General features: G+C 42.6%; 2 protein-coding genes across 4 annotated transcripts; both read right to left on the bottom strand.

Moving 5' to 3' along the window:
* Window positions 1-335: 335 nt before the first annotated feature.
* Window positions 336-8917, bottom strand: b3galnt2 (beta-1,3-N-acetylgalactosaminyltransferase 2). The gene is made up of 12 exons (XM_085800694.1): window positions 8641-8917; window positions 7716-7842; window positions 7214-7314; window positions 5096-5295; window positions 4762-4857; window positions 3824-3931; window positions 3632-3710; window positions 2899-3082; window positions 2426-2551; window positions 2065-2224; window positions 1902-1958; window positions 336-1276 (listed from the first exon to the last, which is right to left on the bottom strand). The coding sequence occupies exons 1-12, from the start codon at window positions 8747-8749 to the stop codon at window positions 1139-1141; spliced, it is 1485 nt and encodes a 494-aa protein (XP_085656820.1). The 5' UTR covers window positions 8750-8917; the 3' UTR covers window positions 336-1138.
* A 3015-nt stretch (window positions 8918-11932) lies between these two features.
* gng4 (guanine nucleotide binding protein (G protein), gamma 4) lies at window positions 11933-26750 on the bottom strand. 3 transcript variants are annotated; one of them, XM_085800691.1, is made up of 3 exons: window positions 26175-26750; window positions 24730-24835; window positions 11933-14054 (listed from the first exon to the last, which is right to left on the bottom strand). In XM_085800691.1, the coding sequence occupies exons 2-3, from the start codon at window positions 24826-24828 to the stop codon at window positions 13926-13928; spliced, it is 228 nt and encodes a 75-aa protein (XP_085656817.1). In that variant the 5' UTR covers window positions 24829-24835; window positions 26175-26750; the 3' UTR covers window positions 11933-13925. The 3 variants fall into 3 exon arrangements, with proteins under 3 accessions (XP_085656817.1, XP_085656818.1, XP_085656819.1); XM_085800692.1 differs by having other exon boundaries at window positions 24730-24838; window positions 26175-26716; XM_085800693.1 differs by lacking the exon at window positions 26175-26750 and adding an exon at window positions 26002-26151 and having other exon boundaries at window positions 13676-14054.
* Window positions 26751-26827: the final 77 nt, after the last annotated feature.

The following is a 26827-nucleotide window of genomic DNA, read 5'->3' as shown; positions in this document are numbered from 1 at the left end:
TTAAAAGTGTCTCATTGGATGTGTTGAGTCAGTATCGATTAACACCGAGCGGCTGATCAATCAGAGGCTAAAAAGCGCTCCACAGGTTTTGCTGTTCATCATTCCAGCGGTGGTCGCCTCGCTGTCTCAGGAAAAACAATCGCTAATAAAGATCAAAGTGGCTCCATCATGCTCTCCAAATTGGAAACAACAGACTTGAGAAACAGTGTGAGTGGAGTCTGTTTGCCGACTGAGTTTGTGGTGACGACTGAGCAGCTTCAGACTAGAGCTCAGATCCAGCAGCACATCAAACCCCCCACCACCAAAAAATAATAAACCACCACAGAGTCAGTCACTCATCTCTCAAGTGTTCTTTATTAACCCGCGAGGAGGGGGTCTGTAAAACCAGTTACACCAGTGAGTCTCTGTCACTCTGGCTTCATCAAAAATCTGTGTTGCAAATACACCGATTGAAATCTCGTGTTAACATACGGACGGTATGACGCCTAACAATTACAGTAAGGCCACATCACTATTTGCACGACGACAGTTACAGTACAAACTGTGTGTGTGTGTGTTTGTGAGAAGGCTCGTCATAAATCTACAAATAGTGAGGAGGACGAAAAGCTTAAGACAATAATTTACAAAATAGAGCAACGTAAAGCAGTCACCTTTAAAATACCATCAAATGTCCCTTTAAACCCAAAAGGCTCAAGTCTGCCCAATATCAGTAATTATAATATTACAAAGTACTCAAATCTTACAGCAATGACTCTGTACAATCACATGTTTCTGTCAGTCACCACATTACTCAAACATCTTCAACCCACATTCTGTCTCTTCAAATTTATGATCAAATACTGACAGTAACATTACAGCTAAATGTGTTTTTAACGTATTCTGAGGCTGTGAATGATTCATTATTATACCGTGTTTTGTTAATATTAAGAATCTGTGATGGAATCTCAAAGTTTTAATTATTTTCCAACAGAGAGAGAGAAAAAAAACACATTTCAAATACCTAAGTGTTTATATTGGAATAATAATAGTGAGAAAACCGTTTGGGGGTTTTAAGGAAACCACAGAAACTGAACTAACAAGCAGTGTTGAGTGGATTTTACCCACAGTGCCACGTTGTGAGTGTGTTGTGCGGCCAGATTCAGTGGCCCCAGGGGCAACCGCAGGGGTCTCCACAGGCCCTCCTCCTGTCCCAGAGGACGTGCAGCTCCTCGGCCGTGTGCTGCGGGGACGACAGCATGTCCAGGTAACACTCCTTCTCACACAGCCAGCCGGGGTCCTGGCGGCGGGACATGCACATCTGGTTGTTAGTCATACACTGGTTCAGGTCTGAGCTGGGTTAAACTGTCAACATGCACCTCTGAGACTGAACTCCACACACCACATTAAACCAGTGAACAAAACCATCCCATGACACTCCGTTTACAGGTTTTACGCGTCACATGTTCACACAACATGTGATGGCGACGGCCGCGGCCTGCTATGCAATTTTGTGCAAAGCGTAAAAAGCACAATAGTTACTTGTCCAGACAGTGAAATGGTGAATTACTAAGAGGAAGAAAATGACAGTCATCTCAATTTTCAGTCCTGCTCGTAAACATCTGTCTGATAGAAATCGACAGTCAGATTTGGGAGGGAGAGGAGGAAGATGTTCATCATTTCACTTCAGGTTTTATTTTATGGTGTATATTTTCATTTTGGGTGTGTGTTGCTAAATAATGAAGCTCTCAGTATTGAATGACTGCCAAGAGACAAAGTTAAAAATAATCCACCATGTGCATTTTTTGTGTGTGTTTATTGTTCAGTCCCATTGTTCAGCTGCTCATCTGTCCTATTCATCTGAATGTAATGGTTCTATTCCTGACAGTGTCTTTAATAAAAAACATACTTCACACTTGTTTTACCTGATATTTCTGTGGTCCTACAGCTGCCATCCATATCCCCATGCTCACATCTTCTCCCTGTTAACGAGACAGAGCGCTCACATTACACTGGTGATCATCGGCCCATTATTTCCCCCACAGTTAGGCGCAGTTAGGCGCCGAGTTGGGCGCTCGGTTACTCCACCTGGTAGGCTTTCAGCTTCTCTGCATTGCTGGCGAGCCACTGGACCAGGTCACGAGAGACCACGTAGCCTGAGCCGCAGGCAAATGCAGGGTAGGCAGGACTAGCGTACTCCAGCTCCTGCCACTTCCCGATGCGATCCACTGCCCAACTCTGCCTGAAACTAGGTCAGGACAGCAGTTATATTATCATCACATCCTGTCTCCCTTTCACCTCACATTTCATGCTTTCCACTGTGCAGAACATTCCTGTTTTTTTCATCCACAGTCCAGCTGACAGTGCAGTACAAGTGGGGTAAAAACACAAGTAAAAAAAACAACAAAACATACATTGTCAACAGGATCAGACACCAAACAGTACTTACTTCCCCCACCAGAAATTGCTGCGCTTGAGACCCTTGTGGTCAATCTTCATTAATACAGAGTCCACATCGATATAACAATCATCATCCGTCTTCAGCAGCAGATTAAAGTCAGCGTTTCCCACAGACCTGCCAAAGAGGGAATTTGCAACCTTAATTAAAGCCGACCTCTGATTTTTTTTTTTTCCAGCCATATCTCAGAGTGGATTTATTTTCAAATACCACCGAGAGTGATCAGCAGGAGGTTTTGCAACTAAATAAAACATTTGCCAAGTCAAAGATTAACACCACTGCGTATATTTTGCTACCTGATGACTCACAACTGTAGTCCCCCCCCCACTGGGTGATTGCAATAGTGATTCTAACAACGAGACGTTCTGAGGCGGCGACACACTTTCATTTCAGGGTGCTGATTTCCTCAGAGGGGCCCAGGCAATTTGCAGACAGAGAATCGAGTCATTAGCACTTGGGCGTACCATTTATAGAACTGAAGCAGTTTGGAAGGTACGTTCCTGTAGGTGTCTACCACGTCGACGAACACCATGTCGCCGTGCCTCAGGCTCTCGCGCTGCAAAGCGGCGTCCTCCCGCCTCAGCCTGGAGGCATGGAGCTCCATCCTGGCTGGGCGGCCCCGCAGGAGCCCCGACAGACCGTCTCCATCTGACACAGAGGTGGCAGGGGTGGGGGTGGGCAGCAGGGCGGTGCATGGTGGGGGGTAATAACAAAGAAAAACTCAATAAATACGGGTAGAATGGTGAAAGTCTTTTAGTTCATTGTGAGATTTGAAGGGAGAAAAAAGTCACATTAACTTTTCATTCACCCAACTTATGAATAAATTATAGCACTTTTGAGGAATAATACCTGAAATCAGCAGCTGGCGAGACAGTGTGATGAAATTCTGAGTTTACAGAACGGATCATTAGTTCTGTTTTCAGAGGCGTATTTCGTTTTCTTTTCACGAAAATGGCTATAAATCCATTCTCAGATAAAGTCAAATGCAAACACATGCAGGAGGTAAAATCAATAATGTAACACAACAGGGTGGAGAGGGGGAAGAACCGTCTTATTTCCCATTTGACATGCAAGCATGAGCCCTACGGCAAAAAAAGCGAAATTAATCTCACAACCTGCCACACATAACAATATATTTTGGAGTGTTTACATAAGGACTCTTTTACTACAGCCTCATCAAACTGTTGCTGAACCAACCGTAGATAGTGAAGGTGAAGCCTCCAGCCAAACCGGGGAACCCGAGAGCACTTCTATGAGGCAATGTGCCCTCTGCAATCTGCAATGCCAAGAATATGTCACATCAATGAATTCGCCTCCTGAACTTTACCTCATTTCAAAACCTGAATGTGCTTTATGTGTCTATTTTTGACACTCCATGTGAACACGTACAGAGGAGATCTTGAGGACACCTCCTCCATCGTTGAGCTGCACAGATGAGTTGACTGTTGTTAATCCAGAGGAGTCCTGACTCTCCCAAACCAGTGTCCCCTCAAAACCCTGGATGAAAGACAAAACATTTAATTTGTTGCACATGTAACAAGGTGTAATTCTGCATTAACATCTACATTAAAGGGATAGTTCAACATTTTGGCAAATTGGCCCATTGCCATAATCCCTATAATTTTAGGAGTAGGTTCGTTACCTTTAATTGTTGGTGCAAGCTATTTTTAGAACGGCGGAGCAGAGCCGCGAGCTGCTCAGAGCTACGCTACAGAGGCTCATGGGATTTCTTGGTTTCCCTCATCAAACTCATCAAATCCACAATCCAACAACTCCAAAACGCTCTCGTGGACAAGTTGAGACCTGCACATTCACCACGTTATGAGATAATAACGGAACGTTACGAGACAGAATTGCTTTCGAGGCAAATGAGAAGAACTGCTGGCTGAAAAATTGACCCTGACGGGAACGAGCATCAGCGGTTTTGCAAAAATTTACCTCGAAAACAACTCTGTTCCGTTATTATCTCATAGCGTGTTGAATGTGCAGGTCACAACTTGTTGAACTATCACTTTAACATTAGGTCCTTGGGTTGGTTTGAACAACCTTTAAAAATTTAAGATTATTTAACTTGAAATCACATTTAGTTTTTCATTCCTGTTGAGAAATTATTAATTTCCAAGGACGCTCCCTGAAAGACTTGTGCATAATAAAATGCATTAATATCATAATAAAATGCATTAATATGATGATAATGAAAAATAATTTACAACTTGTTGGCTGCCTTGACTTTGGAGGGGAGGATGTCAGTTGAGTTACACTGACTCTCGCTGACCTCAGTGTCTCTACAGTCCTGCTTTACGACCCGAGTTCATGTGAGAACTGACCTTAGGCAAGATGAACTGCTCCACAGGTTTGTACCACACCCCGTTCACCATGGTCCCGGTGCTGATGCCACTGAAGCGAGCAGTAACCACAGCCTCCTGCAACCAAGGTTTCCACACATAAGGAATTCACTTTACTTTTCAAACACTTGTGTAGATTTATTTTTACCCAACCCACAGACTGAAATCTCAGTGGCAGTAATCCAACAGGGATTTCAGTGTGTGTGAAACTGAGGCAGTAAACAGTCGCAGCACCCGGCTACATATCCCCCAGGCTGTGCATCAGACAACCAGCATTACAGGATCTATCACGCTGAGAGGGTGGAGGCCCCGTTACCTCCTGGTCCAGCTGGAGGAGCTTCACCGTTACGTTGCTCTGCAGCTCGGGCCTGCTCCCGCTGGGAAACACCCCCAGCCTGGTGATGACCACCGGATGGAGGACCTTGAAATCCAGAGCGATGGCCGACACATCGGCTGGGGTGAGCACCGAGGGGTCAGACGCCGTCACGATCTCTATCTCCGCATCCTGCCCTGTCACTGGGACGAACAGAGGGCAGAGCGTTACCGCACTGACACACAGGTGAGATTTATTACAGTCTCGACATGCTGACCGCCTCTGTGAAGTGATGAGGAACAGGTGATTCAGAGACAGAGAGAGAGGGGGAGCAGCTCCGGAGAGGAAGACAGACAGACTCTGGGAAAAGCTTCACCATCAGCAGTTTGAGGGGGCTGGTTCTTGGGACCGCTGTCTTCAAAGTGAGCCTCCGCTCGTCGTCAGTGTGGTTTCTTAATTACAAAAGAGCAGTTTATTACCCTGGAGATCAATGAAAAGATCAAGGCTGTTAAAGGGAGGCAGACTTTTTACTTTATATACGTTCTACACAAGTTCTGCTGCCTGCTCTAGAATAAAAGACAATTAGGGGGCAAGGAATCGCAGACAAAGAGAGAGCGGCTGTTTATCAAAGCACACGTCTCTCACTCTGACGGGGAAGAATCGAGCTGCAGGATTTTACCAGTGCATGAGGATATGTTTAATATTGCTATGCTGACTAAATATAAATGCTTAGTTTGTGCCAACTTGTCAAAACAAACAACAACAGTGCTTCTCCTGGCACTGGCCAGTGGGAGCTTGCCAGTTTATTCATTGGGAAAATGAATAAAACTTGGCATAAATCATTTATTATCAATAGCAAATGTCATGTTGTTCAACATTTTGGTGATATTTTTCCAAATTAATCAACAATAATCTATAGTGTGTTGCACTGTTTATATTATAGCTTGATTTCTGAAATAATTGGATAAACAAATGTCAAGAAATATTGAAAAATGCCAATCACATCGTCCCAATTTCAAAAAAGACTTCTTAAATTTTCACTCCAAAAGCAGGACTGATTAAGCAGCAAATATTCACATTTAACATGCTGCACCCAGTGATTTTATTAGCATTTTTGCAACAAAAAAGGACATAGAAGATTAATTGTTTATCAAAGTCTCAGCACGAGTTGAACACGTCAGTCAAACCAAAAGAAAATTCAGCCCTCGCATCTCATCATCTCTGCATATCATTAAGAATTAGACTCTTTTTCTTCACTACAAAAACCTCCTGCACCTTGTGTTGGAAGAAGGATTAGTAAAATAAAGTCTGAGATACTAATTAGTATTCACCTTATTGTGGTCCCCAAGTAAAATCCCTGCGATGAAAGCAGCGCAAACAAACAAACACATTTCAGAAACAATTAATTGTCCACTTAGTGCATGCTTTGACTTGCATCCTGAGTCAGGTACTCAACCGTGTTTTTAAAAGCAGCCATTGTCTCTTTCTCTTCCACTCACGCCGAGCATCTCGCACCACAGCTTCCTCCACCCGCCTGGGATTCTGAAGCAAATCACGTCAACACTTACATCCATTAACACGCTGGAGAGCAGAGAATGGGCTGGACAAATAAAACATTGCCGTGACCCCAACGCCCGTTGCCTATTCTGATGAGCAGTAATTATGTTTTCATGGAGGCAACAAACGCTGAACCAACCAGAGCAAAGTAGTGAAACGAGCTGAATTGGACCGTCTCTGTGAAGGTGAGAGAGAGACGTGGACAATTTGCTGCAGACATTCAGCCAGTCCGTTCAATTATTTCATACAGTGTGTTTCAGTGCTTCATATAGCTTTACTTTTCAAGTGTTAGTGCGCAGCTCTGGTTACAGCTGCAACAGCTGCATTGACTGTGAGACATTTCTGCTTCGGCCTTGGGTGTGGAAAGGAAAAGAACGGTTGTCCTTGAGCCGTGGGTGAACACGGATAAAGGGTTTTCTTTTTTTCACTTCTTTTCTGAAGGTGCATTCTTTTAATTCTTTCAGCTCGTCTATCGCTATTCTCCTCTGTTCTCGCCTCAGCCGCCATTAACAGCTGCACATGCCAGCAACAGAACATCTCTCCATATGCCGTGTGCTCAGTTACCTGGCTCGGTGAAGTTCAGGATGGAGCAAGAGTACGGGTCCTCTCTGTCCTCCTCTGGGATGGGACACCCATGTTTGCCCACGATAAACTTCACCCCCACTCTGCAAAAAAAAAAAAAGAACAAACACCACTGAGTTGCGTTCATCTTTTTTTTTATTTTTTTTGTGCATTATTAGGCAACAAGATTTCAAAAGCTTGTCCATCTATCCAACACCCCCGTTGCCATGGTTACTGAGGGTTGCTTAAAGGCCATCACACCTTATCTGTGCTTAGATAGCTGAATGAGAAGGAGATGGACAAAAAAAAGGAGGAATGGCAGAGAGAACAGTAGTGGCCTCTGGTCAGGTGAAGATAAAAGGGTTGATGGGGAGGTCAGTTATTAGCTGAGAGCTGCAGGTTTTACCTCCACTACATGAGTGTGATCAGGGAGGGAGGGAGAGAGAGAGAGAGAAGAGGAGGAGGAGGAACAGGTGGTGAAGTTAGACATCCACCCAGTACAGACCTGTGCTGGAAGTGGGGGTGGTCTCGGAGGTAGCCCAGCCAGGTCTCCCTTATCGCTTGTCGCAGTTCATAATGGTGTCTCGCTGACAGCACTCCCACCAAAACTTCATAGAAAGGTAATGCTTCATCTGCATGGAAAAACATGAAGCATGCTGATTTTCTATTCTTTCTTTCTTTCTTTCTTTCTTATTAATCTTGATTGACAACAGCAAGAAGTCAACAGTGATGAAATAAAATGTAAGCATGTGGTAAAATATGACCTACAGGTAGTGACAATGACAAGGCAACAAGCAGAGATATAAAGAATGATATTCACACTTTGAGGCAATGCCTGATTTATGATTCTCGTCCCTGATCCTGACGGCTGCTTCCTCTGCTACTTACTTTGCGCTTATACTTACTCTGGTAGGCTGCTATTGCACCTCATGGAAATTAATGTCCTCATGCATCAAAAAGGTGGTTCAACTATAATCCTGTGTTAAAACAAGCGGCTCCAGCCTCCAGTGCAGCCCTGATAATAAGTGATAATCCGTGTGAAGGCAGCAGCAGCAGTAGTTGCCCTGTAATGAGGCGGAGATGCTCGGCTCGCTCTGTTTCCAGACGTGTGACTATCCCAGCTACGCCCAGCACTAGTCAACTGTTACACGCACATTATTTCACACTAAAACACAACGCACACGTAGGCTACATACATAAACATAAACACACACAGACTCTGCGGGCGCCGACACACGGTCAAGCGAACAAGCGTGAACTACCTGTTCCCACACAAACTACCAGCCGCCAAACACACACTACTCCGGGGCGGCGGAGGTAAAGTTAACCCCGCCGCTCCGCTGTGGGGGAAAAAAAGTTGCGGAGGTTTGAGAAGCTGAACCCCCGGTGTGTTGGTGTTGGGGCTGGAAGAAGAAGAAGGAAAAAAGTACCCGAGTGTGTGTTGTTGTCCAGCGGGGTGGAGGAGGGTCGTTGTGCCAACCACAAGTGCACCAGGACGGCAACAGCACAGGGCAGCAGAATGAGCGCTAGCCTCCGCATGGACGGAGCCCTTCACTTCGGCCGGAGCAGCTTCAGCGGTGGCGGCGCGGAGCCTCTTCCTGAGCCGTGTGAGCCGCTCCGTGTGTGCGCTTCATTTCAGCTCCGCAGCTCTCCGCCGGGCTCTCAGCACTGCCTCATGTCTGCCTCCGCTGCTCGGAGAGCTGGGCCAATGGGAGCGCAGGATGGCCGTCGCTGTGCACTCTGGGAAATGAAGTTCATTACTCCACAGCCAAACAAACACAGTTAGAGCCTAAATAACAGTATGTGGCTGTCTTGTACTATGGCAGGTAGATCTGCAGAAGTAAAAAAAAAAAAAAAAAAATTGGATAATAGCTACCACTATTTATATAATAATAACAATATCATTATTTTACATGTAGGCTAACACTGATATTGACAAAGTGTTGCACAGAAATCATCATTACTGATTCATTAATCTAATTTTTCCTATACCGCTGTTTCAAATGTCTATCAAATGTCTAGCAAATAAAAAAGATGGATGTTTGCATCACAGTGGGTGTAGACAATACACTTCAGCATTTACTATGTCTGCATGTAAAATAAAGCAGCCAGATGTAGTTATAATCTCTATCCAAGTCACATTAAAGTGAAAAGAACGGTATAGTAAGCAGAAAAAAATGGCTCCCTCTGTGTTTCTATAAGTAAATGGAAACACTAAAACACTGATAAAAGCTTCAAACAGTTCAGCCGTGGTGGATCATTGTGTTTATCACATAAAGAAGTGTCTCTTCGCTTGTTTTTCTGCAAACCATTGCAAATTTCTAGTGAAGCGAGAAAAACCATCTAAGCAGACAGAGTAGAAAATTAACATATGGATCACTCTAAAACCGAGGTGACATGTTTTGGTTTAGGATTAGGACATATTAAACCCGTTACTCTGTGCTGCTCATGAAGTATTTAAAGAGGATCTATTGTGCATGGAGAGGGATGTTTGACGACAATTTCTTCTGACTCTGAGAGCACCGGTGTTTCTCCCAGAGAGGAAGGGAGGGCCACACCACCAGCGGCGCCTGCTGCCATGCTTGTAAACATTTCATTTGTATTGATTTTAATGGAGTTCCAGTGTTGCATAAATGTTATTTTAGAGACCTTTCCACCCATACTGGGGAAAAATAATAATGTAATGGAAAACACTGGCGTGCAACTCACTGTTGTGAGTAAAAATCATTGAGAATTCACTGCAAAACAGCCTGCTGTGACTGTAGATAAAGAATCTTATCAAAAATTAGTTTTCTCGTGTGTTTTGAGTTGACTTTGGGGGCTCACTGCTCAATTTGGCAAATTGCTCCAGCCCAGATTCTTGGTATTAGATAACCTACTGCCCTAGGGATAATTACTTTCCTGTGCATTATATAATTCTTTTTGGAGTCATATTCATAGATATACTCATTACAATGATTTAGTTCTCTCTTTGCAACACATTATTCATTTGAAAGGAAAAGGCTATTCATAGCATGGGCAGGGTTTCTTGAAGCACAATGCTACATCCTGCTCCGCTGCGGACAGACGACCTTCATCTCTCCCAGTTTGTTGTTTATGTGTCTAACTCTTCTTTAACTTTTCATTTTTACGTTGAAATCAATGACTTATTATTTATGCTATTTCAAGACTGTGTATGCAATTATTTTCAGTTTTCTCTTCTTGCTTCACAGTCTTCAAAACACTCAGCACTCAGTGCACTTCTCTTTCTATATAGATTTCTTTTTATCCACTCCAGTCCCAGCTGAGAACCATGTGCATACCAAATAATTTTGAGACCTACTTCTTGAATTTTCTAATTTTAGTTTTTGGTACATAAAACTCGTATTTCACTCCATAAATTCTGCCTCCATAAAAAACTTGTTTTATCTGAGCTGAGGGTCTCAGGTGACATTGTGCTGTGTGTGGCACTGCTTGTAAAGCCTGCTGGAGTATAGATTTGTGATCATGGGGTTATTTAATACTGTAAATAAATTTGACATACCACCCTTTAAAAGAGTGAGCATTACAACAACAATAAGCCGACATTTGAAGTTAGGAAAATAAACATCTTTAGATATTATCATGTTAAACACTGAAAAACTCAGCTAATCTGCCTCATCAGGGCTGAAGGGGTGTGGACAGATTCAAAGTGACCTAACAACCCATTTACGTTGACCACATCCTGATGAAAATGTTGCTAGATCCCGACAGAAGTTTTTAACATCACTTTGTTCCAAGGAAGCTCCACCCATTTCATACCACTGAGAGGAGCTCAGTAGAAAAAGAAAAGCAGAAAAACAAAATAAGTCAAAAAAAACCCTGTTATGCTGGAGTCAATCATTCATAGTAAGAAGCTGAATTTTTCACTTGAACTTGAAATAAATGTAGATAAATAAATAATCTACACAACAACTGTGCTGAGGCTTTGAATAATCCACCTCTGTTACTCTGCCTGTTGTTAATCACACAATCAGTGACCAGCACCTGACTCGCCTTATCAATGCCATTCATCAGCACTCTCTGTACTATTTTGTGCAATCTGTTCAGTTTTTCATAACTTCAATGTGACCCATGATAACAAATCACCAGCTCAATCTCCTTGTGTGACTTATTTGACCAAAAAAAAAAGCAATTTTGACACTGATATCATCGGCAGAGCTTTAAGTTTTGAGAAATAGTGTCTGAGAAAAAAAGAACACTCTCAGGCAAAGTTGGTAGGAAGTGGTAATTTCAGTCTTCTCCCAGGTGAGGCTGTAAATTCATGCACGGATGAACACATGAAATAGCAACGACAGATCATTTGAATCTTGATGTTAGCAATTCATACCGTGAATTATTATTTTTGCAATATTATTCATGCGACCTGCAGCGTTGATGCATGAATTGCTTTTTTTTTCTTTCTTTCTTCAAGCTGCACTGTGGAAGGCCAACTGGCTGAGGGTGAATTGAATCATAATCCTTAAGAAGAAGAAAAAATAAAAAATAAAAAAAAGATGCCACGGCACAGGAACAGTGCATCCAGATGGCCTGTGGTTCAGCTCAGCCACAGGGGGTCTCCACTACACACCAGAATATCATGTTCCTCTGTGAGACCCACAACGATTTGCAGTGGCTTTTTGTGTTATCAGTGTGATCTGGCGGACTGCATCTCAAAACATCACGGAGAGACACGGAGCAGAAAGAGTGAAGACACGGCACATCTGGGTTGCCCTTTTCCTTTAATTCATTTGATCCATCAAAGGTTTTACAAAGCCTGCTATTTAAATGCTTTTTTCCCCCCAAAACAATAATACCATTCATGTATACAGCTGCACATTGTCAACATATCCGGACTCCAATGAGATTATCATGTGCAGAGTAGCACCCAGAAAGTCAATGAAGAGGCATTATTTCATCTTATAATAGTTCTCTCTGTTATAGATAGAAATAAATCCATGCAATATTCATCTCTAGCCGTTATATTTCTTGTTTCAGATTTGGCACCGTCCTTAAGATGAGGTCAGTGAGAGAGCGCCCTGAGATCAGTCTCAGGTTTTCAGATATGATAACAATAATAATCCTGAAAACAATTTGAGTCCAATACTTAGTGTTTGTACCAGTCTAGCATCAGTGTTCGATTCCTAATTCAATGGCTATTCAAGTACCAAGAGGAAATTTCTTTTAGATTTTACAGAAATGATGCTGCAAAAAAGCCTGAACCATCGAAGGGATCATATTATGTAAACCGACCCTTATTATATTTCTAAAAAATACTCAGATAGTATCAATAATTGCATGATTTATAAATGTCTTTTTTTTCCTAAGTATCATACAAGCTTAGTAGCACTACACGTCATGTAGCTGTCAGTGCTATGCAACAAATATTCAATAATACTACTGATAATAACAATATTAATAACGATCATAACAATTCATCGTAAAAATTAGCAAATGCTATTCAACTACCATGTAAAGGAAAGGTTTTCGACAGTGTGCTTTTTCTTCCAAAACCAAACAGAACAGAAAAAAAAGGCTGTGGGACCACAGTGTGAGGATCACACTGCGCTCACAGAAATTGGCACTGTAACATACTGTACACTCTAAAAGACTGACGGCCCCTCGGAAACAGAGGAGGCTGTCAAAAAGGAGCAGAGAAACATGCAGGCCTCTGGTCTGGCATTAATGTCAAAGGCCGTGCCATTCACTCGAGGACAGGCAAAAAGAATCAGGCTCAGGAAACATGCCCAGCAAACAAATGAGACCCGTTAAGGAAATAACAGGGAGCGATCCCCTGCAGCTCGTGAAAATATCCCAGTCGTGGAGCCGCAGGATTAAATGATAGTGTGTCTGATTTGAAGTGGATGAAGTATATGAGGAGTAAATCAAACAGGGCAGTAAAGGTAGAATGCATCAGAGCAGGCATGAGAAGGAGGCCGCGGATTCATAAATAATTTTTGACTTAAGGGTTGTTTGCACGGTGATAACCCTGAAGAACTCATCTCGCCGTTGAAACATTAGCTCTGCACCTTTCAATAAACAGAGTCTATTTATTTATTCACAGCAGAACTGATGTGCAGCCCCCTGCCTCTTATTACAGACAAAAAAAAATCACTATGTAAGATAAAGTTTGTGTTTTGTGGGCTCTAATCTGAATCGGACTGTGCTGCTGCTGCAGCAGGTCAACTGTTAGTGACTCTGCAGGCAAATTGAAACAGAAACCACTAGTGAAGGAATTGTCAGATTTCAATGGTGCTTTCAGTAAGTGTTGCTACAAATAGTCAAACCTGTGCACTGAAAGCACATCAAATTATGTTCAAGATAATACGAAGATGAATGTTTTTCACTCGGTTTTAAAAAAGGTGGTATAGACACTGGGCAAATTTCTGTTTCCTGAGGCATGTTAAGATCTAGCACAATAAAAGAAAAAAGAAAGAAAGAAAAACATCTCTCATCTCATTAAGCACTGAGCAAGGCTGTTCTCTAATAACAAAGCAATAACAAACCTATTTAACAAGACATGATACGCTCACTGGGTTGCCAGTTTGGTGGCTGACTCCCCCAAAACCCTCAGCCACCAGGACAGAGCTGACCAACAACAGAGTGTCCTCCTGGCAAAACTCAACTCAACGCCTACGGCCAGTAGCTTCAGGTGTGGTGAAGACAGAGAAGCCAGGCAACGCCATGCCTGCACCTGTACAGCTCTACCAGCAGCTCATCAGAGGATGGTGCAGAAGAACTTCTTCTCCCGGAAAGGGTTCTCGGAGGCTGGGACGGGCACGATGAGAGGGTCCTCGCGTATGTGGGCGTCGCAGTACGCCATCAGGTCTGCAGCTGCTTTGGAGACCTGAAATGTTGAGGACAAGGAGAAGGACACGCACGTATATGTGATCAGATGTTCTCTCTTACCATCACGTTTGGCAGAATTGTCTTTAAAAAAAAGAGAAAAAAAAGATGCTTGGGATGTTTATGGAGCCAAATTAAAAATGAGCTGCCCTCTTTTTTCAGCGTGCCATGCTTCATTTACAACATTTTACAGCTGTCTTGCCTCCTCAGGTGGTGTCTCAGCTTGTTGCTGTTTTTTCTACACACGGCCACAGGACTTAAAAAAGTTCAAAGGCAGACAGGGACTTTTTGTTGCTTCTCTCTTGCATCATTTTCTGTCATTTCGCCAGTGTCACTGTCAAATAAAGGCGTAAAATGATCACTTTAAAAAAGCAGCCTGCAAATGCAATGAAGAGAGAGATTTAAAGAAATTGTTGATTCAGATGGAGCCAATTTGGATTGCCAAAGTACTTTTTCTCTTGAACATTTCTTCATGATTTTGGAGTGAAACCTGTCCTTTATATATATATATATATATATATATATATACACACACACATATATATATAAACATATATTAATTTGTGTTTTCCTTGATGATGGTTACCATCATTGCTGCCTGTATAAGAGAAGTGTATACGACAGATTTGACCCTGCTAAAGGTAGGACAGCCAAAACCATTTGGCGAGGTGAATAAAGCACAGTGTACCGGAGAGTTGTGTGACGTTTTCATTTTGATAGACTTCCACTGAAGCCCATAATGCACTGCAACTCGCTCTGTGTTCGTTCTGGAAGTTGAGTATTTTAAACCTGATGCGGATGAGACCTGTCCTGAATCTGGATGAACATTACGTGGCTCCTTTTTCTATAAAATTGCATATTGACAGAGTTTGCAATTTGCCAGTGCCTGTGGCGACCGTACTGATGCCTGTAACCGCAGCCTGAGGCAAGAGGAGGACACAGCTTGTCAGGATGACTGACAGGTGTTAAAGGCGGGACCTTGACCAGTTGAGGAGGATGGGACTGACAACTCACTTCCTGCCTCTGGGCGAGAAGTTGCATATGTCATGAATGTAATTTTCAAAGTCAAACTGAGAGTGTGAATCCTACAGTAGAGTCAGACTGTATGTGAATGCAGGTTTCCACTCGGGAGCTGAGTGGGAGGTAATGGGAGGGGAGGCTGCAAATGGAGAGCAGAGGAGCAGCTGCATCAGAGTGACGGTGAGGGCTCAGGGATCTGCATGGAGGACAGAGCCATCTGATCTCCTGCCTGCCACTTCACCTCACCCACTGCCGCTCTCACAAGAGAGTACAATGCACTGAATCCATCCCGCAGCCTATCACTTTTAGCCTTAAAGAGGGATTATTACAGTATAATCACCGCAGCATAAAATTATCCCGTCTAAAGGGCTGCGGATCGATATCAGGGCTGATTTTAAAGGAACAACGGGGCTGGTTTTATGCTATATTTTTCTTGATGTCAATAAATCCCATTAAAAGACCAAGAACAACAATGAATTATTCAGTCTCTGAGACTTTCTGACTTCCCCACCCTGTGGCCCTCAGCTGTAAGCCCATTCATTCCCACAGAAGACATCTATATATCTATTACTGCAGCTTTCTGCAGTTTCACCTTAAAAAACATCCATGGATTTCCTCAAACATCTGCACACTGTAGTTTTTAACATTACAAAAAAGGAGTGAACAGTGCGTTTGTTAGGGACTATTTTCACTCATGGATTAATACACAGAGGAATAAGCCGTATTGGGCTTTAGCTGGCTGCACATGTAATAGATCAATTCAATATTGGTTTGGTCTTCTCATGGGATTAGTTGATAGTAATAAAAATCAAAACATCACCAGCTTTATCCCTTAACATTCTAGACAACTTCCTATGCACATACAACATTTATACAATTTGTATAATTTGTATTTGTATTCCTTCAGGTTTATTCACTCATCTTTACATCAGTCACCTACGCAGGGAGCAGGATTCTCTGAAGAAGCCCCAAGACAAATATGTGATGATTACAAGAATGAAATATCTCAAATGATATTTCTAATCTCTGCCTTATCCTTGTGAGATACTGGACACTTTCACCTGTTCAGAGCGGATAGAAATGAATCAGTCTTACAGGGGAAAATGACTCTGTTCAGAGTTCACGCCCACACTGAGGCCACCACCTGTGATGGTGGACCTGTGAGGTCCTGCTTCATTTTAAGGGGTCACGCAGAGCTGACCTCACTGTTAAACACAGATGTTCCACCCTGAGTCATCCACTAGACAACCAAGATTCAACACAAGTCTGTGTTTAGTTATAAGAAAAATCATTAAGTTCCCAAAGAGAAAAAAAAGGAAAACACAAAAATGACAGAGCGGTCTCATCACACGCGGGCTCCTCTCTGCATGAGGCTGTCGGCTTGTTGCTCTAACTACTGTAACCACCTTGTTCCAGCTAATACGTCTTTATTATTTTTGTCAGCCTCACACACCACCTGTGCTGTGGCCCTGTTTGTGTTTTTGCAATTCCTCTGTGGCTAATAAAAGCTGATAAGTCTCAGATTGCTTAATACACCTCCCAATGAGATTAAAGGAAACAGAGGGGACATTTTCTATTTTCTTTTCTAAATCTGACAGGACCTGCTCTCACAACGTCACTGGCATCGAGACAACTCTGAACAAAACCGGAATGTGTGTTTGTTCACATTCCTTCAAACATGAGAGAGAGGAAATCAATAGAGCAACGCAATGTAAAATCATAGGAAATATACCCACACATGTATATCTGAGAGCATGTTATGTGACTTAAACTGAACACTTATTCTGATCTGACTCCATTTGATTAAGGTCAAAGTCAAAGCACAAGATGAGCGTCATATCAAAAGTTACTCAAAAGGGCCACATTCAGAGTAAATAGCTGATTATTTCAGCTGTATATAAAATAAATGTAATTATTTAATATAAATATATTTTTTTTTGTTAAACTAAACACAGCCTGCAAGTAGCACAGACAACGACCGAAGAGTTTCAGGACACATCAGGTGATAAAAACACTTTTCAATTAATTAATTAATAATACCTGAATGTGCATTTCTTCTTCTTCAATGCTTTTAATTTCCAAAGTCACAAAGCATTCAACAACAATATTGTCTCAAATTGAAAACAAAGTCCAATGAAGCGCTTATGTGGGAAATACATAACCAGGAAGGTGAAAAACAAGGAAACAAACAGGGACCAGGACTACTCTTCCACTGGAAACACTAAAAAGCCTTTATTTTGAAGGCTAGTTTATGTAAAAAAAAATAAAAAAATAAAAAACATGTTTCAACCAGTGTGGCCTTTATCAGGGTATCAGGCATGAGCACTCACAGGGGATCTAAATGAGGTCTAACTCAGAGCTGGGCGGAGCTCAGCCTGCACACTTCAGGTAAGTGCTCAGTTCTCTATTCAGAAAGTCAGTGGACAAGTGCAGAGAGCAAAAAACATAAACATAATCTAACAACAGAAACAGATAAAAACACTAAATCCATATTATTTTCAACTTTTCACCATTAGCCAATCACTCACTCAGGTTCATCGTTTTTTTGGGTCCCATGGAAACACGACCACTGTTGCCTGCGCTCCTTGCACTTGCGAGCTTCTGTATTTGGTTGTGTTGTGAGTATCTGGTGCACATTGTCTTGTCAAATTCTTGAAGATTATTTGTTTTAGCATTTTCATGTGTTTGTACATTTTTTTGTTGGTTGTTTTTTTTAAGTTGCACAGTTACACAAACAGATTTTTCTTGCAAAGCAAATGAACAACTTCTTCTTGTAATCAAATGTAAATGCAGTAATTACATAATGATGCGCGTGTAGCCAGGGTTCCTGCAGAAAACGGGATCCCCACAGGACAAAGAGTGGTATTGCACGGTGTGTGTGTGTCATTAAGCCCAGACTGACTGTAATTACACTGCAGCCCCATGATGGAAGTAGAGTCCTTCTAATTAGCACAGATCACATTCCTTTGGCTGATTGAGCAATTAATGAGAGAGTGGTGATCCCTCAATCAGCAGCACAGAGACCACTCCTGTCACCGATACACTCGCTCCCTCATCAGATCCCTTAATTAAATTTAAAAGATCGTCAGACGCGCCAAATATCTGCTTCATCCTCTTTCTCTCTGCACTTTTCTCTGCTTTCAGTCGCAGCCACATTCGACTTCGCCGGCTCTTTTCTGCAGCTGCTAATGAAGAATTACTTGGATCCCCACATCTGACGTGTCAAGTGGTTACAAAGCACAAACAGCTGCATGCCTATCAATCATCCAACCACTGCTGAGGAAATAATACAGATGTGCTGTTATGCCAATACTAGAACTGCTACTTTTTCTTTTTTTAATTTTTTTTTGGAGGAGCTGCCTCTCTGTCTTTCTGAGCTAAAAGGTTTTCACGTAAGAGTAAAAATGCAGCACTCTGCAGCCGAACCTGACTGCAGAAGTCAACTATTCAGCGCTCTCAGATTTTTGTCAGAGCAGCTTTGGAGGCAGAGTGAAAACCTCTCAGATAAAGATCAACTCTGACATTTAGGATTCATTTACATTCAAGACTGATGCGTCTTTTTCAATAAAATGCTAAGGTGACAGTAGAACTGACAAGTCAGATCTATTCACACACTGTGATCTAAACACTCCTGTTAGATAACAACATCATTTTACACCCTTTACCATTTACCTTCACCTTCAGCACTGCTATAAATGAGCCGGTTTACCTTGCACACTATTTCAGGTTAGGACAGCAGCTTATCATGTGCACTCTCGTTTTATATTCTAGCTATTAACAGTTGACAACCTCAAGTGCGGTTCAACCGCAGCTCTCCCATCCTTCTCACTTCATAGTCCACGCTGAGACAGTCTTGTTTTGTGTTTTCATTTGTCACTCGCAGCAGCTATCAGCACTAAATCTAACAGGACGTTTGCTCTCTCCAATCCAAACAGACTGGAAATGGAAAACGCTTTACAAAATTATTTTTTCAGATGTGTTGCTGTCCTTTTTGCACCAGCATATGAATCCACTCCTGAATCTGGCTGCAGGCCTGAACCTGCTGAGTAAATGTTTAACAACTGACTGAGAAACAGGGAAACAGCTCAGACAAAGAGAAAGCATCCAAATCCATTAATGCACTTTCGCACATCAGCCAGAAAACCCCCATTATTTTTGACTGATATTTAGCCACATTGCTAACCTCAATTTCAAAGTCAACTCATAGAATCAAGTATATTAATGTTACAGTAATAATTGATTTGCTTCACATGTGACTGCAGCGATGAAGTCTTTGCAGCCTGTTGCCTACAGTTTGTTGATGCTTGTGCTGTTTTTGTCACCACCTCTGACACTGAATTCCATCTGATGAGAGTTTTCCACTCAGCTGTTGTGGTATGATGTGACATGAATGTGGCATTAGTGCAAATCTTAAATCAAACACTCTAGGTTGAGAGCACACAACACAGAAACCATCCTGCACAAACAGCTGAAGTTGCTTCATCTAAAAACTTGTAAAGATTTTGTGCAATCAACTAAAAAGACTTCACATGCTGAATCTTTACTATTGTGTTCTGATTAATGCCACAGACAATAATTATTAACTTGAGCACACATGATTCATATTCATGTTTTTAAGTTATAAGCAACATAATATGTAATGATAATAATGTTTCATGTGAATGTGCTTCATTAACTTTATTTTCTAGATGATATTATACAAAAAGTTGGTTGTCATGTTTCTTGTTTGTGGTTGTTTCTGTATATGCTGAAAATGAATTTGGTATTTTGTAATAAAAATTGACAAGAGATTTAAAAAGGTGGTGGTCATGTGTGGCCTTGTACATCTTTGCTGATAATGTTGCATGACTTAAGAAGATAAGAAATAGTTTGGAGATGGTCAGTCTGTTCTCAGTGAATGGAAAAACATAACTCTGTGATTGACGTAATGTCAAACCAAAAGACCCGTGAGTGTCTGAACCATAATCATTCAAAAATGAAAATCCGATGTTGTGTCAAAAAGTCAATGTGTAGGTTAAATCAGGGCTCTTCTATATACATCTTCCCAACCCTGATTCCAAGTTGCTGTAATAATCACTTTGTTTTTTATGAAGAGGAAGTTTCCTTGTAAGCAGCCTTTGTTGTGCTTAGTAGGGATGATGGTGTATGGCAGATTTCCAGGCCGGGCTATAATGCTGAGCGAACAGCCTCGGGGCTGTGGGGCAATCATTCCCCAAGCACATGAGGAGCATACCCAATGAGATGATGACACTGCCTTTTAAGTTGCACAAGAAGTCGTTGATGAAAAGTATGGAGAAGAGCCGTCCCTTCACACTCCAGGAACATGTTGATGGAAATCACGTGAACATACAATCACGTAAAAAACAAAAACAAAGACTTCTATGAATGGCTGCATGTGTTGGAAAATATATTGAAATATAAAGTGTGACTGATCTCAGCCATAAAGTGCATATCAGGCGCAAAAGTCAATATTTAACCAGGTGTTGTTTGATGGAGACTCTTTATGAGACCTGTGCTGCTGCTGCTGTGGCTTCACAATAAAAGTCTGGTGGTGTTGCAGCAGGTTTTAGGGTTGAGGGATGTACAGAGGGTATTAGCACATTCAACATCTATCCAACATCTTCCTTTGCTGAGTCTAGGAATTTGAACCAGTGACCTTAAGATCACTATCCTGCAGAAATCAAACACCAACTGTGTAAGATGAGTAGAAACCCTGCGCGAGGGACCGCTCTGCGAACATGCTCAGAAAAGATGAGTCAAACTGGTAGAAAAATCATGTCAGGTGCAGTCGACAATCACCGTCACCCATCATGCCTCTGGGTTCATCCCTCACAGTCACTACGTGCACTCTTTCAAGGTGAACTTATAGTCTCCGTGTGACTCCTGTTAGGCGCTGTCGCACTAAACTACACTGGGAAACATGAATTTAATCGTCCTGCAGTCGCCTGCTGGAGTAAATTATGGGAACTCATTACAGTCGATGATGAGATTTTATTTATGTGAAGAAAGTTGTATAAAGCTGTTTGTGGCCCCACAGGAAGCTGCATGAAATCTGATGTGGAGAGATGTTAGGGGAAAAGAAGAAGGAGGAGGAAGAATGAAAGAAATAAAAAAGGGTTATAGGCCTTTTTTGAACTGTGACAATGTTGCAGAGGAGCAATGTTAAATCAGTGTCACACTGTTTAAAAGAGGAGAGAAACCATGAAGGACGGAGGCATGATGATGGGGATGGTTTACTGCCACTGTCTCAGTCCATCCACTATTATCATAACGCACCGACATGACAGATAGTGTAGGCTAACTGTGGCCAAAGACAACAACCTTTTAAATCAGATATTATTTATATTTATATATATTATATTATTTATATTATTTAGTATTTATTCTTTTCAAGATGGCAGCTCCTAGTGTGTCACTAAAGAGCCGACGGCCATGTCAACAAATGACAGTCTAACCAGCCATGTGCTAGTCAGTCTGTCTGTGACTCTGAGCCACCAAATACCATTTACCCCCACTGAAGAAGTTAATAATATAAAGCTTCATCAAAGGTTTCCCTAAAACAGCAGCAGGTTTTTAAAAAACCCACTGGCCTGCAGCACGCTTTAGAGGTAATACGTCCCACAGGTCAGTGGGTGTTGGGGTTGAATCCAACGAAGGACCCCCTCGAAAATGAGATGATTCATCTCAAGGGGCTATCCTGAATAAATAAATTCAAATAAATTCAAATTCAAATTCAAACCTGACTCAAACACTGTTGTATTAATAGGGGATTCATTTGAGCTGTGGATTAATACATGTTTGGTGCACTGACGAGTTCTCAGCTGTGGGACACTGTGTGTGGGACTGACTCAAACTCACTGACTTTAAAGGTGTTCAGAAAATAAAATTTAATTTGATTCCACTATGGGTCATAAAATTAGTGTAATAACTCATCTATCAGACGATGTAGCCCAAACTTTGTGCAAAATTCTATTTTCGAGTAAATCCAGGATGAAAGTGGGGTAGGCTTAGTTCTTTTTCGCACTGGATAATGCAGGCACACAAATTATGCTCACGATTCATCAGCCAATGCTATTGGATCCGTCATCCGTCAATCAAACGTCTGAGACACACACACACACACACACTGAGCTCGGTCTCCCCCCAAAACATTGAATATCCCGCCTGCTTGATAACGACCAATCAAATTTGTTTTCCTTACTCGAGTAAACTCGTGGAAACTAGTAGAAGGAGGCGCGACAAACAGGACAAATGGCCATTTCTTAACACCTTTAACAAACTACGGCTCTGTGATGAGTTTTGATCATTGTCATTTAACTGCATATCAAGCAGTGACACAAATCTTTTAAAAATATTTTTTGTGCTTTGTTCATAAAGTAGATCAGCCTTTCTCAAAATGGGTGCCGCGGCACACTGGGGTGCCTTCTGACTGCGTCAAGGGTGCCGTGAAAAAAATACCTCTTCTGACATTTCATAGAATACATTCTCTTTATATATGCAAAGGGGCCGTGTCCACCGTCTACTTTCCATTCAGATCCTATGGAGCTCGGAAAAAAGCTGTCGGAGTTTCCTTTTTTTGTCGCGGCGCTCAGAGCTGAAATATATATATATGTATATACCAGCTGTGGAATGGCTATCAGGACGACCAGGAGATCTCCCGGTCGGCCGCCCAGCCAATATGCTCCAGTGAACCATCGAGCAGGTTGCCCTGCGCGGTTATACGGCCTCTATGACCAGCCTCAGTGAGTTAAGGCTAATGTAAGTCAATCATGTTCTCATGATAATCTTCAAGGTTTCCTTGAATTAATTAATGGAAACAGTCCAACCATTATTTATACCACTTCTTATCTTTTTACATCTCACTCATGGTTGCGATAGTGACGCAGACTCTCATCAATCCAGACTACTAAATGATTTTTGTTTAGCCTCCTGTCTTTATCTAATTCTTTTTGTTCAGATATAACTGAACTTTCATGACCAAACATATAAAATAACCAGCAATGTTTGTTCGTTCTTAAATTGTAGAATGGCGCAAAGCCTCATGGGAAATGGGAAACGCGCTAGAGAAAAGTCACTGAGAAAGTTATCATTAAACTAGCGGCTACGGCTAAAAATAGAAGGACTCACGGAAGCTAAACAGCAAAGCTTATCAGTCCTGCCCGTGTGTCACGTTATTTTTAAGTTATTTAAGCAATATCACACGAGAGGGAGTGCTGTTGTACTATATATCAGCACGGCTGTGATTCGGTCGTAGGCACGAGGCCGCAAGACGGACCAGGTCAGGTCCAGGTTTTAATGTTCAGGTCCGTTTCTAACTGTAGTAGCAGCAGAGAGATGGGGCAGCTCCTGTATGGGGAGCGTGGCTCTGACTTAGCTCCTGTCCACTGCTGAACAGCGGAGTGATAACGTCCGTAAAAAGTCGCAGTGCTGTTATACTGTATATCAACACTCATGGAATGTCTCTTGTCCAATCAAATTGCTCGGTTGGGACTGGTCGGAACATCGAAACTGTTGTATAAATTAATTTAACAAGACAACACAGTCCGTGCTAAGTGGGCCGGTACGTCGGTACCTGGTCGGTACGCGGTACCGTTACTTCTGGATTTGAACCACTTGAGAGTCGGAACCTATGGGCACCGAAGCATGTTGGTGATAGGACAAGACCCCAAACCGTGGCGTGTGCAGCGCTGTCAGTAAAATCCATTGGCAGAGCAGAGTAGGGAGGGGGAAATATACCTGACTGGATGTAATGTTCTGGTCAGCAGCGTTAATGCTTGAGTGGCACTAATTGCAGCTCTTTCACCCCATTCAGCATTTCTGTAGCCTACTTTTAATACAAATCCATGATCTAACTGGTGCCCACTTCTGAAGGAAATAGCTAAATATAGCTACCCATATGTCTTATTTTTCTTATTCTACAGTAACCCTGCCCTCACACTGATGGTGAGTCACAGCCTCTCTCCTCTTCCACCGGTGGAAACTCTCTGATTGTTCGCAACGGAGTGAGAACGGAGCGGAGACGCCGGTGGATATGCATGTGAACGCGTGCCTGCGCGCATGTAGACCTTCTCTCTTCCTCTCACATTGCGGATTATTGTGTGCGTGTGTGTGCATATGTAGGCTATAGGCACCTATGCATAAATACTGTAATACTGTCCCGTCTAAATAAACAGGACATTTACATTTAGGCTATGCAGTGTCATTTTGAATTATATTTTACACAGGGGTGCCGTGAGATTTTATGCACTTTTGAAAGGTGCCCTGACTGAAAAAAGTTTGAGAAACGCTGAAGTAGATAAAATAACTACATGTGATCTAACTGGAAGTTGAATTCATGGATGTTTCACCCTGTAGATTTCGCAATTATTTTACACATTTTACAACCATCACCGTAAACACATGACACTCATTAGCTGTCACACAACTAAAGTTTACAAAGATCCATAGCTCCACCATTTTAAGTTTTCACTTCAGTCCAGTTTTGTATATTACATCAGGTCAAGCTATGATTTTTTAAAGATGAGTTTTTGACAGTTTTGTTTTGGAGTTTTTAGAGTGTTATGTCCCGTGTTATGTTCAACTTGTTTTGTGTAAATACGCTGAAACAGTAGCAAACATTTTCTCACATCAGGCAGGTAAAAATCAAAGCCCTGTACCTTTATCCTATCCATGCAGGCCTCCATCTTCAGCTGCTCCACAGCTTTCCTGGCTTGGGAGATGCTGGCCGTGCTGTTGTTGGCGATACCGTCCTTCATGGTGCTGCTGCTGCCACGCCAAACAGAGGCACAAAGGGGGAAACATAGAGTCAATGAACATCACATTAAATCCAAAAAGGAGCAGCACCCCCCAGGTCATGTCCCTCAGAGTAACCACTTTAGACCCAAACCATTCCCCCCCACACCCCTTTCTTAATTCAAAGGGTCCATTTTGTCTGGAGGGGTCTTTTCTTTTTCTTTTTTTTTTTTTTTTTTTACAGCAGTTAAGCTCCATTTTATCTGAAGAAAGAGCAGCAGCTGGACAGTTTGTCATTTTTCAGTCAGCGTTCATGCATGATTAGTTTTCCTTTCTTTCTTGTTGAAGTTATTCTCTCTTGTACCGGGCTGGAGGGGGAAGTTAAAACACACCTCATGGAGCGTTCAGGGTTCATCACGTGCTTTGCTCAGAGACACTTCAGCAGACACCTGGAGCTTCATGTAGTCTCATAGTGATCTCATCTTTGGAGAATCAAAACTACAGCTTGTCCACTCCTGGCCTTCATGCTTTTTAACTTTCTGCACAGTGGAGCTACATCAATGCATCTGCAGCGTGTTTAATATGATCCAAGGTCTTGCTCTCATTTTAGGCCCCTTGACCCCCCTCACTCCTGAAGTGTCCCAGTTTGACAGCAGGAGCACAGAGAGCTGACACCTGACCACAGATGGCTTTTAGAACAATCTGCATGAAAACATGAAGCGTTTTGCTGAGGAGGGGAGCAGCTCTGTCTATTCACACTCACTGAGGAGCTTTTTTTTATTATTTATTTTTGCATCGATGTGTTTATTTTATTCTCATCGCATCAAGTCGAATTGAACTGTACTGATACAGATGTTATGAGGCAGATGTTTGGTAATAGATGTAGACGGTGAATGCATCCTCCAGTCCCACCCTATACGCGCATCAAAAGCCAATTTATAGCTTTTAATCACACCCTCGTATATGGGGGAAGCTATCAGGCCTTTTCCATTCAAGTCCCCCCTTCGCCCCCCCACCTTCCCTCTCCACTCCCTCGATTCGTCCATCCTAAAGCTCACACGGCTGCATCTGCATCTGGGGCTGGATCAGGGTCTATGCCGCTTTACCCAGATGTAACGATGCTAATTGTTGATGCATTATCTGTCAAACATGGGCGAGTCTTTATTTCTAAGGGGGATTAAATAGTGGACAGAGACCGTGCGAGCTGCGGCCCTGGTTAGAGCAGAAAACAGCAAACCACACATCATGAGGGAAACACAATTTGCATGAAGGAATAATGTAAAAAAAAAAAAAAAAAAAAAAAATCTTGATGCTTCGCTGCAATGCGCGGCTATGATCTGATTAATGTAGGCTACAACCGCCGACCTACCTCAAAATGTGCCAATGGATTTCCAATTTGGAGAATTCCGGGTTGACTCCACCCAACACACACACGCACACGCACACACGCACACACACACGCACACACACCGAAAAAAAAGAAAAAGAAACAGAGGATCTGTCAAATATCAAATGATAAGAGGAAATCCCAGCCTCGTTTCGCTGTGGACTGAACCCGAGGAGGTAAATCCTGGCGTTTAGATTTCGCCTCAGCGGCTCGCTCACTCAGAGTCGTGCGTATTCCGTGTAGGAAGATGAGATCCAAGCGGCGAGGTCTTGGTGAGCACCACGGCTGGACTTGGAGAGATGTTACGCATGCAGCAGGGGGGGAAACCTCCGTATGACGATCAGATACAGGCTGTGGGGCAGGGAGCACTCGATCACTGGACCAGGAGCTGCGGCGAGCAACAAGCCGGGGATGCGCCTCTACTGTACAAACTGGCCCTGAACGCACCGGCGATGCTTATTAGTCAAATTAGGATCTGCTGCTTTGCTAATTTGCTTTATTGCAGCAGAAGGTAGCAGAGATCTGCAGGCTTCCCCATTTCAATTTTACATCAGCTTTGACATCACCGGGTCCCCCCCTATCCCCCCACCCACTCCCACCCCTCACCATCAGCACCATAGCAACCGATATGGGCC

The sequence above is a fragment of the Trachurus japonicus genome, chromosome 15 (genome assembly GCF_045865225.1).
Source record: "Trachurus japonicus isolate A0001 chromosome 15, Traja_1.0".
Classification (NCBI taxonomy): Eukaryota; Metazoa; Chordata; class Actinopteri; order Carangiformes; family Carangidae; genus Trachurus; species Trachurus japonicus.
Note: the sequence above shows the minus strand (reverse complement) of the source record. Positions and strands in the feature narration are given on the sequence as shown.

Coding starts and splice junctions, on each gene's coding strand:
- b3galnt2 (XM_085800694.1), bottom strand. CDS start 8,749: ATGCGGAGGCTAGCGCTCATTCTGCTGCCCTGTGCTGTTGCCGTCCTG. Junction 7,843..8,640: donor GGACAACAACACACACTCGG/GTACTTTTTTCC, acceptor TTTTCCATGCAG/ATGAAGCATTACCTTTCTAT. Junction 2,552..2,898: donor CTGCTTCAGTTCTATAAATG/GTACGCCCAAGT, acceptor CCTCTTTGGCAG/GTCTGTGGGAAACGCTGACT.
- gng4 (XM_085800691.1), bottom strand. CDS start 24,828: ATGAAGGACGGTATCGCCAACAACAGCACGGCCAGCATCTCCCAAGCC. Junction 14,055..24,729: donor CCTGCATGGATAGGATAAAG/GTACAGGGCTTT, acceptor TCAACATTTCAG/GTCTCCAAAGCAGCTGCAGA.